Consider the following 17,487-nt stretch of genomic DNA (forward strand, 5'->3'; position numbering starts at 1 on the left):
TAATTGTTACTTGGCTAACAGCAAGGGCCAGCACTGTAATTTCACACAGGGTCTCCGTGGCCATGAGCCCCTCTTCTCCAGGCTGCTTGGTCCACTGGGTCTTCACCTAAGTGACAGGAAATCTTTCAAAACCAATTTTGTAAATGGAGAATAAAAGTAGGCAATGAAAACAGGAAATACGATTTTAAGTGACATTTCACTTTGGATGCGAAAGGAAACTGTTTTTCATTTTCTTTGTTGTAAAGAAACATAATATAAACCATGAACAAGATAAACCAAATCCAAACTTCACATGTGAGGCAGAGGAGAAATGGATCATTTGGTGGGGAGCAGAGGGCAGGGCAGGCAGAAACACACAGGAAATGCCTGAGACCTTAACCAGCTCCGTGTCCTGGTGCTTAGACACTCATCCCAAGCAGGAGCATGACAGCATCATTACCAGTGTGGCCAGTTCATTCGTTCACGGACACCCAAGTGCCCTGCCTGGGTCCTGAAGATATAAAAGGAAACATGACCATCAAGGTCCCCGCCCTTATGACAGTGGAGTTCTAGGGTGGAGACTGACAATATGCAAGTCAAAACTGAGATAAACAAAGTACAACTTTCAAAACATGTCTAAAGAAATAAGCAGGATGCTGTGACAGCTAATGCTGGCAGGGGTGGGGCAGGGCTCTAGATGGGTGCCCTGACTCAGAAAGACTACAGTGGGGACAACACCAAACCCAGATGGGGGGAAAGGGTTTGGTAACTGCTCTCAGCATCACTCCAAGTTCTCCTTCATGACATCACTCCCTAATTTACGAAAAGCCTCTTGAACTTGCTCATAACATCAGTTTGTTCCATTTCTTGGGGGTGGTGAGCTGCCCATGTTTACCATCTGCCACATGAAGAGAAACATGTGCCAGACCGGGAGACACACACCCTAGTTCTAGCATCGAGCCTGTGCGTTACGACCAAAAGCTCCTTCAGCCAGGCACAGAGAACACCGGGGAAAGTCATGTTTTTTCTGCTAAGTCATGGCTTCCCAACACTCATTTCCTCCTTGCCCTGTCTAGAAATCAAGTCTTCCTTCATCAGATTCAACCAAATAGGAAGAAGGGGAGGGAGGGAGAGGTATGTAGCCAAGATGGCAGAGTAGGAAGACCCTGAGCTCACCTCCTCCTATGGGCACACCAAAATTGCAACCACTTACAGAGCAACTACCTACAATGATCTGAAGACTAGCAGAAAAGACTTTCCACAACTCAAGATACAAAGAAGGAACCACAATGAGATGGGTAGGAGAGGTAGAGACACAGTATATAGTTCAGACTCACACCCCCAGATGGGTTATCCACAAACAGGAGGATAATCGTAACTGCAGAGGTTCTTCCAAAGGAGTGAGGTCTGAACCCCACGTTGGGATCCCCAGGCCAAGGGTCCTGCACCAGGAAGATGACCCCTCAGAACTACTGGCTTTGAAGCCCAGTGGGACTTGTGTACAGAAGGGTCAGAGGGCTATAGGAAACAGAGACTCTGCTCTAAGGGGCACATGCAAAATCTCACATGCTCTGAGTCTCAGCACAGCAGCAGTAGTTTGAAAGAAGCCGGGGTCAGAACCACCTGGTTCAATATCTACAAATCAATCAAGGTGATATACCATATTAGCAAATTGAAGAATAAAAATCATATGATCATCTCAATAGATGCAGAAAAAGCATCTGGCAAAACTCAACATCCATTTATGATAAAAACAAAGTGGGTATAGAGGAAACATACCTCAGCATAATAAAGGCCATATATAACAAACATACAGGCAACATCATATTCAGTGGTGAAAAGCTGAAAGTATCTCCTCTGTACTCTGAAAATCATAAGACATTGATGGAAGAAGCTGAAAACAACATAAACAAATGGGAAGATATACCAAGCAAGTGCCTGGGCACACCTCTCTATGAGATGATGAGGGACCAGCACCCAGGCCAAACCCTGGAGTAGGGCAGGTAGGGAGCCAGAAAGGACCCACCATGCCAAACAGTGAGTAGTTATAGAAAATAAAGTAAAATGAGATGCTGCTTTTTGTTGTAACATTGATCAAGACCAAAAGACTAATAATAGTGAAATGTTAGGGAAGAAAGTGGAGTAATAGTACCTCTCCAACCACACAGGTGGGAGCACAAGCAGGTGGGTGGTATCTGGAGGACAAGCTGGCAAGGTATACCAAAAGCCTTGATTTTATTTCTAGGAATACATCTAATAAAAGCATCAAATAAATGGAAAAAATTTCTCTGCAACAGAGTTTATCATATTATTGCTTATAGTACTGAAACACTAAATGACATCAATGTTCACCAAGAGAGAACTCCTTGATTGAAACATCTAGAAATCAGATTATTATGCAGTCATGAAAAGGAATAAAAATATATATTCATTAATGTGGAAAGATGTCCACAACACATAAAATTTTTTAAAAATCTGGTTACAAGAAAGAATAAGCCAATGTTTTGGAAGTTTACATATATACATGTATATGCATATACACGTACACAAATATAAAGAAACCATCTGGAAGCATAAAAATTAAGATATTTAGGGCTTCCCTGGTGGCGCAGTGGTTGAGAGTCCGCCTGCCGATGCAGGGGACACGGGTTCGTGCCCCGGTCCGGGAAGATCCCACATGCCGTGGAGCGGCTGGGCCCGTGAGCCATGGCCGCTGAGCCTGCACGTCTGGAGCCTGTGCTCCGCAACGGGAGAGGCCACAACAGTGAGAGGCCCACGTACCGTCAAAAAAAAAAAAAAATTAAGATATTTAAAAACAAAAGGTATTGAAAGATGTCAAGTGCCTTTCAATACCTCCTGGGGCTGTGGTATCTAATTTTTCCTTTATGTTTTTCTGCACATTCTTTTTTCTTTTAGTGAACCTGTATAGTATAATCATTAAAAACAAAGCAAAAAACATAAGAAAACCAACATGGGTAAGGTGAGCTACATAGAAAACCCAAGACAAAGTCTGCCATAGCTTTGCAAAAGGAGGTTTTAGGTCAAATATTTGGGATGGGACAAATAACCATGAAGTTGGGGAGGGTTTGGCACAGTGGTTCTACCCACAAAGAGCTCTTTCTACAGGCCAACAGCCCTAGAATAGGCAGGAAAGCTAGGATGCAGTTCACCAAGCCAACCCAACTCCCCATACAGGTTTGATGGAAAACAAAGGGCTTGAGGATACTGGAGATGAAACGGATATACAATGCCTGGCCGTTCTCCTTCCATCTCTTTACAGGAAGCACATCTCCCTCAGGAGATGGGCTGGTTGCTTACTCTCAATGTGGGCAGGAAAGCAGCCTTCTGGGCCTCGCTGTGAGGCTCAGGTTGATACAATCTGAAGTATGTTAGAGGAAACCCCAACCCCATTTGGGGTGAAACCCACAAAGACCACATGGATCCATGTGGTTTTGCCCTCAACCATTAACCAAGGATGGTTTGCTGACCTCATCAAAACTGGTGAATCCAGATTGTCGCTATTTTGTGTTTCTTCTGGTTTGAGGTTTCTGCTCTAAATTTCCTTACACATATGTATGGAATTTTGCAAAGCAGTGTGCCAAAAGCAAAAAAAAAGAATGAAGAAAGGAAGGGAGGGAAAGAGGGAGGAAGGAAGGAAGGGCAAATAGGTCACAAGATACAGCAACACAAAAAAATAATAGTCTTTTCCTTCTCCATTTGTGACTGAAAACATTTTTTTCTGAAACAAATTCACTCCTTTTTCAAGGAACAAGTTTTGAAATTTTGAGATAAGATCAGAAATGAACACAAGGCAGAAAAATCTTTTTAGATAAGTACAGCTACCTCCATTGGTTGATAACTAAAGTCCATCCTAGCAATGTTCAGTATATTCAACTCCCAAGACCTCAGTTTATTTTGGACTTAGTATTAAAAGAGTCCTTATGACCTAAGAGTCATTTTATACAGGGAGAATCAGTTCCATCTTAAGAATCTTTCCTGAATTTAGAAATCTGTAAACAAAATGGTTGATTTCATTTCCAACTTAATGGGTATGCTTTTGAAAGCAGCCTCACCAACAATTTTCACAATGCCTACCGATATAGATGATTTTTTATACCACAAGTGTTTGCATAGTCCCTGTAGATATGAAACGCTTCTGCAGCACATATTTTTGGTCAGAGCATGCCTTCCTTGGGTGCATCCTGCTTTTAATGCCTCAGTGTATATATTTACATATTTATAGTCATACATATGTAGACACGTACCAGTCAAAAAAACAGCTAGAGGAAGTCACTTTAATAGTACCCTCTGGCTTTTTGGAAGCTTGGCGTAAATCTCTTCTGCAGGGGAAAAAGTTCATTTTTCTGGGAAGGTAAATGTTTATTAAATGCAAAAGCCGATATTCGTTACCTAGGAAAAATGTCTTGCTGCATGTGGAATTTCTCGATAAAAAGCCTTCAAGTCCCAGGTTTCTCCAGATAAGCCCCTATCGGTGAACTGATGCATGAATACACTGAAATTGAATTACTGTACAACAGCAATTACTTTACACAGTACAGCTATAATGGGAATCAGTTCCGCAATGAATAGCAGGTAGCTATAGGAAGGGGAAAAAACCTTAATATATAATCTAGTCTCTTTTAGCTTTTCCCAAGAAGCACAGATGTTTATTTTTAAGCAAAACACTCTTTTTCAAAGGATCAATTTATCATTTATCAATATAAATCAGAAAATAAGTGAAACAGGATTAAGTTTATTTGCAGGTATGAGCTTCAGAGTGCTTTTAAAATTTATGAAATATCTTACCCAAAGTTTGGAATCAACAGACTAGACTCTTCACTTAGTGAGTTTAGCTGCAACTTGCTTGCTATGTCTTTTCATAGTCCCCAGTGAAGTTTCTTTGTTTAGCCACTTCTAATTAATTGTTTGGGGGAGAAAATAAATTTGAACAGCAAATAAAATACTTAATGTTTTGCCTAATATGCTACCAAAATAGATGCCATCTAGAATCCTTTCTGTCTCTTTGAAAAGTGTTTAAATTTGTGGAGGCCTGCACTTGGTACAGCCCAGCAGAGAAAGCTGTGTGGATCAGTGCCTGGCCCGAACCCAGGAACACCAGGGAAGCCAGAAGGATGTTACAATTCTGGCGCAGATTAGTGTGATAACCCCGAAGTTGCTCCATACAATCAAAGGCAAAAAACCATGCTGGGGAATTCACCCTTAGCAAACCATTCTGGAGAACACTAGTATAAACTGATAAATTCTCTAAGTCATTCTGTTTGTCATTTCCTTGGTTTATCTACTATTTTCAGGGTGTGCTGCTAATCTGGGTTATATGGACCATACGGAAATCAGAGCATCATTACTTCCCACTGGCTGTGCTGGAATCTGTCCTAAAAGTCTATCTCTATAATCAGAGATGCCCACAGTTATCCAGATCTACTTCCTACAGATTCTCCTCCAACTGCACGGTTAGCTGTGCCTGCTTGGAATTCCCTGGAGCCTCAGATGATCCTTCCATCGGTGTGATGGTTTGTGCTACTTCTACTGAAGGCTCAGATTTTAAAGACAAAGGAAAGGCAGTGGCAGCCTGTCCCTGTCACTACTGCCATGGAATGCACATCCTTTGCCTTCTCCCTTCCCTCAATCAGGGAAAAGAGTTTGTCACCATCAGCAGAAAAAAGGGAAGCTGTGTCAAATTTGCCTCCTATCAATATTTCAGATGAGCTCTGACTTGTAACACAGCCGAGCACTTCCAGGTGTCACTTAGACACAGCCCAACGGGAGTGCACAGCTGGCAGGGAACATATCACTTCCTCCATGTCCAGCATATGAAATATCTCCCTTGAAATGTTAATGAACTGAAAACAGATTGATTCCATTTCCTGTCCATTCATAGGGACTTAATACTTGATAAATTGCTCAGCAACATTAATCGAGGGCTTGGTAGCATGAATATGTTTGAACAAAGAAGTTGGGAGATGATGCTTTGGTTACAATCTTTATACACAAAAGCAAAGAGCAGCATTGCTGCATCAAACCTGATGTGGTTTAATGTTAAAACAACCTACATCAAGTCTCCGAGTGGAATTGAAAAAAATTATTTAAGCCAGTGGCATTAAAAAGAGCTAGAGGGCCTCCCTGGTGGCGCAGTGGTTGAGAGTCCGCCTGCCGATGCAGGGGATACGGGTTCGTGCCCCGGTCTGGGAGGATCCCATATGCCGCGGAGCGGCTGGGCCCGTGAGCCATGGCTGCTGAGCCTGCGCATCCGGAGCCTGTGCTCCGCAACGGGAGAGGCCACAACAGTGAGAGGCCCGCGTACCACAAAAAAAAAAAAAAAAAAAAAAGAGCTAGAAAATATTAGTTAAGAAATGCTACCGGGCCTCCCTGGTGGCGCAGTGGTTGAGAGTCCGCCTGCCGATGCAGGGGATACGGGTTCGTGCCCCGGTCTGGGAGGATCCCATATGCCGCGGAGCGGCTGGGCCCGTGAGCCATGGCTGCTGAGCCTGCGCATCCGGAGCCTGTGCTCCGCAACGGGAGAGGCCACAACAGTGAGAGGCCCGCGTACCACAAAAAAAAAAAAAAAAAAAAAAAAAAAAAGAAATGCTACCATAATGATGGCACCATTATGTTAATGGCAATTATTGAAGCTAAGGTTATTTGTAATTTGCTATCCTGAAAAATAAAAGTTACATATAGTCCATTATCCATCAGATGACAGAGGTTATGTAATGGGCAGGCCACTCTGGCTTTCACATTTACTTCAGACATCTGATGGGGAGAAAAATAGGATTTTCTGTGATAGGATAATTGCATAGTGGAGAGTAATTCAAATAGGGGATGAGTATGATAAAAATCACTCTGATTCAACTAATCACTGGGAAAAGTGATGGGGGGAAATGATGAAATCAAGCCCGAAGAGACAGAGAAAAAGATCAACACTGTTTAACAGCCAAGAGGTGACAGGCATGTTAAAGGACTGCGTTACCCTAACACTCTTTTTTTTAGTCCCCTAGCACTAACTGAACCTCCCTCTACCAGACTAAAGGTGTTACTGCAGTTTTCTAAATTGCTACTGCCATTCTCATAAATATTTTATATACATCAATGGAAATTTTAATAATCAGCATTTTTTGTGAGCTAGTTTTTTCCTCTGTGTTCTTGAGTCCTCCCAGCCATCCACCATCAATAAGCACCTGGTGCTAAGTCAGTTATTGGCAGGAAGGCACTAGGGGAGGCACCAGGGCCTCTAACCTGACTCGGATTGCTGGGGACAGGGATGAGGATGGGGGCTCAGAAAGGGGAGGTTGCTAGGCATAGTGCATGACAGGGATGGAGCAAATTCTAAGATCCAGTGTTTTCCTGGGACATTTGAGAAAGGGGTCGCTGCTCATTGTATGGCATGGACTGGAAAGGCAGGGCCTGGTGCACAGTGGAGCATTCTAGTGCAACGTGGCAAGTGATGAGTCCACCGCAAACGCACCGGCAAATTGGAATTTGAGGTCTTTGCACTTCAAAATATCACAAGTCCCATGGGCAATAGCAACCTTTCCTATTGGAGAAGTGAGGTGTAATTGTAGTATGAAAAACAGTCACACCCACTGCTCCCCTGGCCTTAATATAAGCCAACATCCAGGAGGCCTGTCAGTGGCCACCTCGTCTCACTCCAAATGCCACATGGTCTTGTGACTGTTGCCAATGGAGACGCACAGTCCATACAGGGACTAGGCCGATCTCAATGACGAAACTGTCTCCAGACAAAACCCCAAGTTGATATACAAGCCCTCTTTCCTTTTTAAAGATTGGGAGCAGGGGAGAACCACATATTGCTGGACCAGCTACCCTAAATTTTATGGCATCAAGTGTGCTTACAAAGGGCCTTGTACTCTATTTTAAAATACATAAAATATATAATTCTGAGAATGTTGGATAGCTTTACTCTGGGAACATTTCAATTCAAATAGAGCAAAAAAAAAATTTTTCCATCTCCAAGGAACCACATCAACCATATCAGTCTTTTTTATTTTCACCTCACTAATTTAAGGCAAAAAGGTTTCAAAACTAGGTTCCCTCCTGTCATCATCCAGGGACTTCCTGAGGCTTCAAGACTCTCTCACTATTACATATTCACAAACTGGGAGGTCCTGTAACCAGCATTAAGAGCAAACATTTACTGAACCTTTACTGTTTGCCAGGCCTGTGCTAAACACTTGACACAGATACACACAGAGCCACTATAATCCTACAGCCTGGGTGCCAACGGAACTCCACTGAGCCTGCCCAAGTAACCAGGGCCAAGCCTGTTTGTTCATCTCTAAACCAATGATAGTAACGTGTCTCATTCCCAGGGCTGATGCAAGAATGAAACGAGATGGCATGTGCAAAGTACTTGGCACAGAACCTGGTGCCTAGTGAACTCAATAAACATAGCTAAGGATTAGTAAGTCATCGAGTCCTAATGTCTCCAGGGAGCTAAGTGAGGAGAAGAGGTCCAATGGGCTTATTCAGCTTTTCTCACCAGCCTCACACCTTGGGGCAGAACTGAGATTCGGAACAGTTCTCTCTATTCCAGAGCCCATGTCTCACCCACCACATGGGCCCCTGCCTCTGAGTGCCCAGGTCCAGGGTCTGCTGCCGATTAGAACTCTGCATGACGGTAGCATGATTCACAAGCCCCCATGAATTCCAGACAGCAGGCCTTCCTTGTCTGTCAATTGCAGAGACAGAACCTAAGGATATTTATGTCCCTTTCTACTCCAAAATTCTGTGATTCATGAAGAAATCCAATTTGGGACAATAATAGCATTTCCTTCTCTCAATTGACGATGTTGTTACTAGTATTTAAAACAAAACAAAACATCTGTATTCATTTTTTGAGGATTCAGGAAAATGTGCATTCACACACCACTCCTGCTAGAAGGACTGTGGATTGGCATGACCTTATTTGGACAGAAATATTTTCATATGCATAAAGAGCCTTAAAGATGGGTTCAGAGCCTCAGAACTGTCTCTGTGTTTGGGAATTCATCTGAAGGAAATCAGCATACACTGAAGGATGCGATGCTGAGGGCATGGAAGTGATGAAGGAAGTGGACTCTGGGGTCCCTGTGCCTGGGGTCCATCCCCCACTCCCCAGGTGACCTCAAGGAAGTGACTTAAGTTCTGCTCTGAGTCTCCTCTTTTGTAAAATGAGGATAATAATAGTAACTTCCATCACAGGGCCGTTATCAGGATAAGGCCTATATATACTTTATGTATATGAAGTCCTTAGAGAAGCACCCAACACGTAGTGGGTGCTGTCTACTGATCTGCTGTTAACATACAAGAAGATTTACTTCAGCATTATTTATATCAAAGTTTACAAACAACTTAAATATCCAGATACAGAGGAACGTCATATCAATTATGACACACGCGCCCATAGATTGGAATGTTATGTAGCCATTTAAGAAAATCTCGAAACACAGTGACACAAGAAAATGCTCACACTATAATGGGATAAAGAAGTGAAAAAAGCTGGATACAACAAAAGCAAACAGGCAATACTATTGCTAATTTGATAAAAGAAAAACACATACAAGGACATGCACAGAAGTGTAAAGAAAAAAGACTAGAAGGAAGAAAACAAGTGTTGGTTTCCTGCTGGGTGGTGGGACTCTCAGGTGATTTTTTTCTCTGCTTGATACTTTTCAGTATATTCTAAAAGTTCCAACAAAGGGGGTTTTCATTTTATAAACAGAAAATAGTAATTGTGTGGGGCTTTTCTTGAATTTTTATCTCAGGGTTCTCGGACTGTTAGATTCAAATGCCTACCCATGCTGCCCTGTCTGTGAAGAATACCACTTGCTTCAAGGGAGTGATATAGAGACACACCAGAGGCCACCATGCAGCTCCTAGGAATGGCTGTCATTACAGTATTTCTGTGGCAGATAAAAGCACTTTTTTTCTTTTAAGGCGCTTCAGAGTTTCCACCAAGAAGTCTCATATTATTTAAATTAATAATCACAGTAACAGCAGAAGTTACTATTCACTGAGCACTGCTCATGTGCCAAGTTCTGTGCTAAATGGCTCAAAACCACTACTGTGTTTGATCTTCACACTCCCTGTGAGAGTTTTCCCCATTTTAAAGATGAGGAAATCGAGGCTCATGAAGGCTGTTTTACAGAAGGTTGAAGTTTAGTAAGTGACAAAGGCAGATACTGGACCCAGGTTCAAGCTCATGCTCTTACCTAAACTACAGCCCCTCCTTCCCTAAATCAAAACAGTACAAAAATGTTTTAGAAACAAGAAAATGTGTGGGATTATAAGGTCTAAAGCAGAAATATCTTGCGGAAATTTGGTTTGGCCAATTAAAGATGAGAAAAACTAAAATAGGAAATGGACTTTTATAATAAAGTCATTCTGGAAATAATAAAACTGAAAGGTAAGTAAACTATACTTTAGAAATAAAGAACTCTTCAGATTGCAATTCTTTCCCATAATCCTGTGTCAATATGGTATTAACATAGGATATTGCAACATTCACATGTCCTAAATCAAGAATTCAGATGCCCTGTTTTGTCAGCAACAAGGAATAAAGTTGGAGGCCATCTTGGAAATCCAAAACGATGCACATGTGCACTGCAGTTCCATTCTTCCTGCTACTATAAAATTTCAGGAGTAATGGCCTATATGGGTAAAGAATCTAAACAAGAGTTGTGGATATATGTATATGTATAACTGATTCACTTTGCTGTACACCTGAAACTAAAACAACATTATAAATCAACTATACTCCAATAAAAATTTAAAAAAATTTTTTTCAGGGAGCTCTTGCCAGTCAAGATAAGCATTATAATTACAGTAATATTCCAATAGAGGTAAAAAGAACTTCCAACTTCATCTAGACTCATTTACCCTATAGAAATTTTCAATTCCATATTTTGGCAAACATTGCTTAATTTTTTTTACATTTGCTTAGTTCAACCACAACGTACCCTTGAATGTACTTTGGCAATTAATGAATGCATTACACAACCAGAGGCCATCTTCTGTGGATGTGCAATTAGGGACACCTCCAATGAAGGCATACAATCATAAGATGAAAACTGGCACCTAAACCCTACATGGAGAAAGGGTAATTGTGCCCCTAGTAACTGCTTATCCTAGTTAACCAGACTTAAGAAAGTGTGTACATCATGGCTGAGTCAACTTTGATCTCTGAGAGTTGGGTTCATCAATGCCCGTTGCCTTCAGCTGCCTTTGTGTCTTCGGGCAGTACAGAGCAGAAACCAGAGGCACTTACCCGCACTGCTTCAGACTTCTTGTGAAACATCTCTTCCATGTTCTTTGCCAGCTTTTTCACCAGTTGGAGACCATCGATTTCTTCTATGGCAACGTCTTTCTCATACTCTTTGTATTTCTGGAAGGAGGGAGGACAACATTAACATGGCACATGATACCATAAAACATCATGCCTACAATGTCAGAGCGCATTTACCTAAAAGGAATAAGTAAAAGTAAAGTTATAATATGGCTGTCTCTGCTGGATTTGGGGAGATTGGACTGTATTTCAAAATTATTAAACCAACTAGAGAGAAATGTGAAAACTGGCTCTGGTTCTCTTGAAGCTTAGCTAGCACCCAGGAAAAAAATAAACCCTAAAGCAATCAAAGCACAGCATCTTATAGACATTTTATAATGTTAAAGTCCTTGCTGTCAATTTTAGTAATTCAATTCAATTCATTTCAATTACTGAGGACTTCCTATATATCCTCAAGGAACTCACAAAAAGAAGCATGTACACTAAGTACGAACAACATTAAAACAGCAACATTTCTTATATAAAAATAACCATTATATAAGATTTCATAATTTGTTAGTCTTAATAAGTGACTAATCTGACCCACAGTATACTCAAATTCTCAAAGACAACTTTTCATTTAAAACCTATCACATACCCTGGTAATTTATCTGTCTAAATCGGCAGTTCTCAAAGTGGCCCAAGAACCTCTGCAGGGTCCCTGAGACCCTTTCAAGGGTCCATGAAGTCCTCCTTTTTTCCAACAGCTTATATATATGAAGGCATGTCTTCTTCCTTGATTTTAACAAATCACAAGATTGACCACAAAAAAGATAGGAGAATCTACCTGTCTTCTCTTAAATCAAACCTTGAAAAGATTTGCAAAAAAGAAAAAAAAGCCACTCCTCTAATTTGTTTTTTTAAATATAGTTATTTTTAATAAAATATGTTATGTACAATATGTTAACATGCAATGAGTTTTTATGTTTTGAATTTGTTAATTTTTAAATTAATGAATTCTTGGTTTTAATTTCAAATGTAGCAAATATTTATATATACAACTCGCATAAGCTCCTGGGAGTCCTCAATATTGTGTAAGTATGAAGGAGTCCTAAAGCCAAAACGTTTGCTATAACTAAACATTTAATTTTGTTCCCACTAGAAAGAAATATTGCTTATTAATTAAAAAAACATTCTAAATGGAGCTCAAAATACTTTTAATGTCAAGAGGAATCCTTTACATTTATGTAGCTATGAAAAGTCTGGAGAACTAAAAATATTGGGGGCCTTATATTTACCCTCATTTGGAGGGAAAACCTGAATCGGTTACTAACCCCTTACCCCAAGCTCCTACTTAGGAAAAACAAAAGGCTTCACATGTTATCTGGGCTCTAGAGACCTTGAGAGCAAATTCTGAAATGGAAAATATAACAACTTTTTAATGGCAGTTGTTTTTAATATAACAACTTTTTAAATTTTTAACATATAAATTTATATTTTCTCCCCATTTCCTCTACTTCTCCTTCAAATATATAAACCGGGAGGAGGCTCAGTCTTTCTTTGCCCCAAGGAAGGGAGTGTGTGAGGCTGTGTGTGCGCGCGCACACATGTGTGTGTGACATAAAACGCTTCCCTTCTTAGCTTAGATTTCCAAGTCCTTTGAGGCAATAACACTGGGTGTCCTAAAAGGACAAGATTAGAGTTTAAGGACAGAGGGAGTGACTCTAAGGAAACAAATGTAGAGAGGGGATTCTTTCAATCCCTAAGACTAAAATGAAATCCCTAGAGCCTGGAGGCATCTGGCCACAGACAGCTCCCAGTGCCCATTGGGCACTGGCAGAGCAGGAGGTCAGAAAAGCAGGAAGAGACCCTTGGACTGGGCACTGGGGCCTCAAACCTGGATGTCAGGTGCAGGGCTTGGAGTTTCTCAGAATTAAAGTGGTCCTGAAGAAATTTTAAAAAGTGCTATCCTGGAGTGCCTGAGTCTGGACCAAGACAGACATCTGCTACATGGATTAAAAGATGCTCGGAGAGGCTCTGCATGGTCCTATAATGGACCATGTGTTGTAAGTGACATGCTTCTCCCTGCTCCCTGAAAATGTCCATAAAAATCTTATGTGTTTAGGTTGAGAGTCTTTCTCTTCCTTCTTCTAGCCTTCCCCTCCTCTTTGACAAGGCTGCCCTGGTTCCCCAAGGTGAGGAGGCTGCACCCTCCCTCCAAGCTCCCAGAGCATTCTGTGCTCATATCTCCTGGCATCACAGCTTGCATGGTCCAGGAGCTGAGGTCCTCATGGTCACCCCCCAGACCACAGCAGACACTCACAGAACTTCTCTGGATGAAGCCTGTTGCAGAACAACTGCAATGCTACAATACAAGGAAGATGCAAGTAAGGATGCAGCTGCACTGTCTGATGGTCCTGTAAGCGTGACCTCCCCACTCCTTGGGAGTTTGATGGGCTTGGCCCAGGATGTGGGACTCCAGCCAGCCCAAGCCTGGCTCAGGCTAACAGTGTCCTCTGGTGTATGAATAAAACTTCAATAACAGTCACTGGAAACTTTCCCTAAGTTCAAATGCAAGCCAATGATCTCTTTGGAGCCAAAAATTCTGGGGGTTCTCTGCTGCCTGCCAGATGTGCTCCAAAAGCCAAGAGCCAAGGCCAGCTTATACGCAAGGTTGATTCACTACCAAAAATACAAAGTTCAAGAAGTGAGTAAAACAAAACAAAGCTAATGTTAGTCTAATATTTACAGTCAGTGAAATAAATCTCTGTCTTAAGTAATTCTGAAACTAAAGGTGATCTAGAGGCTTAAGATAAAGAAAAAGAAAATGTATTTCACAATTAGCCTTTACCTAAATCTTTTGATCTTTATATTGGTCCCCATTATTCTGGTCATATCTATTATTTACATGTTTTTTTCTCCCAGTAGACTTCTAGAAGGGAATCAATTTATTCAACTCTGACTATCCACCGACTTCTCGATGAGACCTTCCCGCATCCTCTTTTCTTCCGAGTCTGCTCTGTGAAAAGGAGCCGCTGATTTTATGGAGGGCTGTGCGTCTCCCAAGCCGCCTTGTGCCTAGTGACCTAGCTAAGTAAGCTCAACATGAAGCTCTGTGCCAAGCCAAGGATTCTAGATCTGGGACAAACTCAGCAGTTCACTGGTTCTATTCCTCTTCCAGCCTCAGCCCTCTCCCTTCAGGACATGTGACAATGGGTCCTCTTTGCCAATGAGCCAAGCCTCATACTACTTTCTCACCACCCTGGGGAAGTTATCCCACAAGCAAAAAACACTCTGCTTTTCAAGATGTGTTAATGGCTGTTGGAATTGGGTCAGAACGACGTAATGTCTTACTCTTACCAGGAAACATTACTCTTTGCTAGAATCAAAGGATTTTGAAGAACAGAGAGAGTAACCAAGTGATAGTCATTAATCAATTGCAAACCCTTAGCAGCTTAGAATGGTGATATACACCAAAAGCATCAAAAACGTACCTACTGTACGAAACCAAGCAATATGACCTCCAGCAACTGGATAGAGTAAGCTACAACGGTACAACAAGTTCCACACAGCCATCCCAAATTGTGCAAAAGAATGTAGGAAACTAGTATACAGAAGGTTGCAATAGGTTGCAGACAGTAATGGGTGATTAGTAATTTGTTTTAAATTACTAATCTGCCTACACGTACACACACACACACACACACAAACATACACACAAACACACTGTGAGGATGGATGCCAAATGCTCACAGCTGGCTGTGCTACTGCAAATGATTTTTCTTCTTTCTGCTTACCTGTATTTTCTAATTTTTATAATAAACATACTTTTTTTGGAAATTAGAAAATATAAGAGGTGTAGTTATATGTAGAATAGAATATGGGCACTTAATAACAAAGTTCTGCTGGGGAAATGTGGCCCCAATTAGAATCTGTGTAGTTAAGCAGGATGTCTTCATTAGCAGAGCCTAAGGAAGTCAGCAAAATTAGTCCTCCGTGTGTCAAAGGCCCAGCACGGCACCGGAAGCTTTTCACATATTAATTTGTCAAATCCTCACAGCTACCCCGGGGGGCACGTGTCATCCCCATGTTGCAGATAGGGAACTGAGGCACAGAGAGGTTTAGTCAGTTGTTTAAAGTCAAATGGTTGGAGAGTGAGTTTTAAACCTAGCGAGGTCTGACTTTGAATTGCTTGGTCTTTTGAATTTAGGGGGTAGGGAGTGAAGGACTGATAGTCTACATATTTGTGAACTTGTTTCAGAGGGCCCATTTCACTGCCATCAAAATGCCTATTTCATTGATCTTATAGCCAACAGTGGCTTGGACTCACCAAGAGAGAGTCAAATACCTAAAACCAGAGACATCGTCAGTTAACAAGGGTGGCAGCTGCTTACGAGGCTGCTCCAAGTGAGCAAAAGTCATGCGGCAGGGCACAATGGATGTCACAGGTGGGGACGCTATCCCTCCACTGGGCCTCTGAGGGCGCAAGCTTGGAGCCTGACCCCAGAGGAGCAGACGCAGCTCTTGACCCTTGAAAGCGGCCCAGGGGACTTAATTATATATTAATACCGTGGCTGTATTTGGGCTACAAATCACCTGTTCTCCAAGGTACCAAGAACGACCTGGAGGCAAAATACCCCTAACTCCTCCTCCTCTGGGGTTTGCCTCCGCACACAGCTACGACAACAGTAAAGCTTTATTTTCTACAGCCTCAAGGACTGCTCTGGCAATTACTTTGTTTTGTGTAAAAACAGTAAAACAAACAAACAAACAAACAAAAAAACAGGCATTCTTCAACTGGGAAAAGGAATTCAGAAAGTATCAGCGGGTTTCTGCCAACACACAAAATGAAGGTAGTGGGGAAGACCAACATGGAAGAGACACTATGCCACCCGATTAAAGATTCAGGCCGGTCTGGATTTGACCTCTGTCTCCAACACTCCATTTATTTGTTCCACAAATGTCTATTTTGTGTCTATGGTATGCCAGGCAAGGGACGAGGCACCAAGCACAACATGATAAGTAATGCAAAGTTGAAGAAAGCTCATGGTCTAATGATCTGATGAGTAAACTGGCAAAGAAGATACAACATCGTGGTAAGTACCCTGATGGGGTGGTCAAGGCAATCACTCAATCTTGCTGGAACCCTACAGGATGATTAGGCTGGGAAGAGGGGAGATGCAACAGGGGATGAGCAGAGGGAGCAGTAGGTATGGAGTTCAGGGCAAGAGGCTGCCTGGAGCTCAGGGAACTAACCCTGTTCCACTTTACTGGTGCATGGATGGCCAGGACGAGGGACTCTGGTGAGAGACGAGGCCAAAGAAGTGATCAGGGCCAGGCCATCAAGGGTAGTGTGCTAGGATGAAGAGTTTGGACTTTATCCTGACTTGGGTAGGAGGCTGAGGGTGTGGAGACAGACAACAACCAGAGTCACTGAAGGATTTAAGGGGAGGAAAGACCCAATGACCAGATTTGTGGTTTTGAAAAATCTCAGTGTGCAGAGTGGGAAGGAGGGACATAAAACTGGGTGGAGACAAGGAATTGGGAGGCTGGGGTAGCTAGGACTTGGGAAACAGCACTGGAAAAAAAGTTAGAAGAGTCAGAGAATGAGAGGTGGGCTCCCTGGGAGACATCAACAGGTCTGATGGTCAGACACGGCAGCTGTTTGGGCTGGTTGCCCATGCCACTTTAAGGAAATGGCTTAATCTCCTGGGTCTCAGTGTCCTCGATCAGAATACCAGAGATAATGATGCCCATCTTCCAGGGCTGCTCTGGAGGGTTACTGGGAGGACGTCTCTGAAAGCTCCCAGCACAGTGCCCGCACAAAACGGGTCACTCTAAATCTTCGTGCACGCCTGTTTTTCCCTCTTGGAATTTCTGCTACAGAGGATTCTAGTCCATGTTGTATTTTCATACCAATGCCTTCCTGAACTGAAGCTTTTAATGGAGCAGACAAATTCCAACAAGGTGTTTGATGATGCTGATGTTCTTCACTCTGCCACCCCCGTCCATCCTCTGGGCCTCCCCCTGGATTGGGGCAGTAGCTAGTGACACCTGAGTAACACAGCCTGTGGCTTTAGCCAAGACCAGGGTCGGGGCAGAACACAGCCCTTTGCAAGAGCACCTCTCAGCATTCATGACACAGAAGGAAGGCAGCCTTAGAAACTTTTTATTCCCTCTGTCACAGGGGAACATCTGAAGCTTCCATTCCTTCTGTTAGCAGAATC

The 17,487-nt window shown here is 42.4% G+C and overlaps 1 protein-coding gene across 1 annotated transcript in view; it reads right to left on the reverse strand.

Annotated features, from left to right (window-relative positions):
• Nucleotides 1–17,487, reverse strand: part of CACNA2D3 (calcium voltage-gated channel auxiliary subunit alpha2delta 3) — a gene marked incomplete at both ends in the record, with an annotated part of 803,480 nt that overhangs the window by 635,658 nt on the left and 150,335 nt on the right. The window contains one exon of the mRNA XM_079712407.1: nt 11,264–11,380. Coding sequence (XP_079568533.1) covers nt 11,264–11,380 — 117 coding nt within the window. The remainder of the gene's footprint in view (nt 1–11,263; nt 11,381–17,487) is intronic.

This window comes from Hyperoodon ampullatus (assembly GCF_949752795.1).
Source record: "Hyperoodon ampullatus genome assembly, chromosome: 10".
NCBI classification, from domain to species: domain Eukaryota; kingdom Metazoa; phylum Chordata; class Mammalia; order Artiodactyla; family Ziphiidae; genus Hyperoodon; species Hyperoodon ampullatus.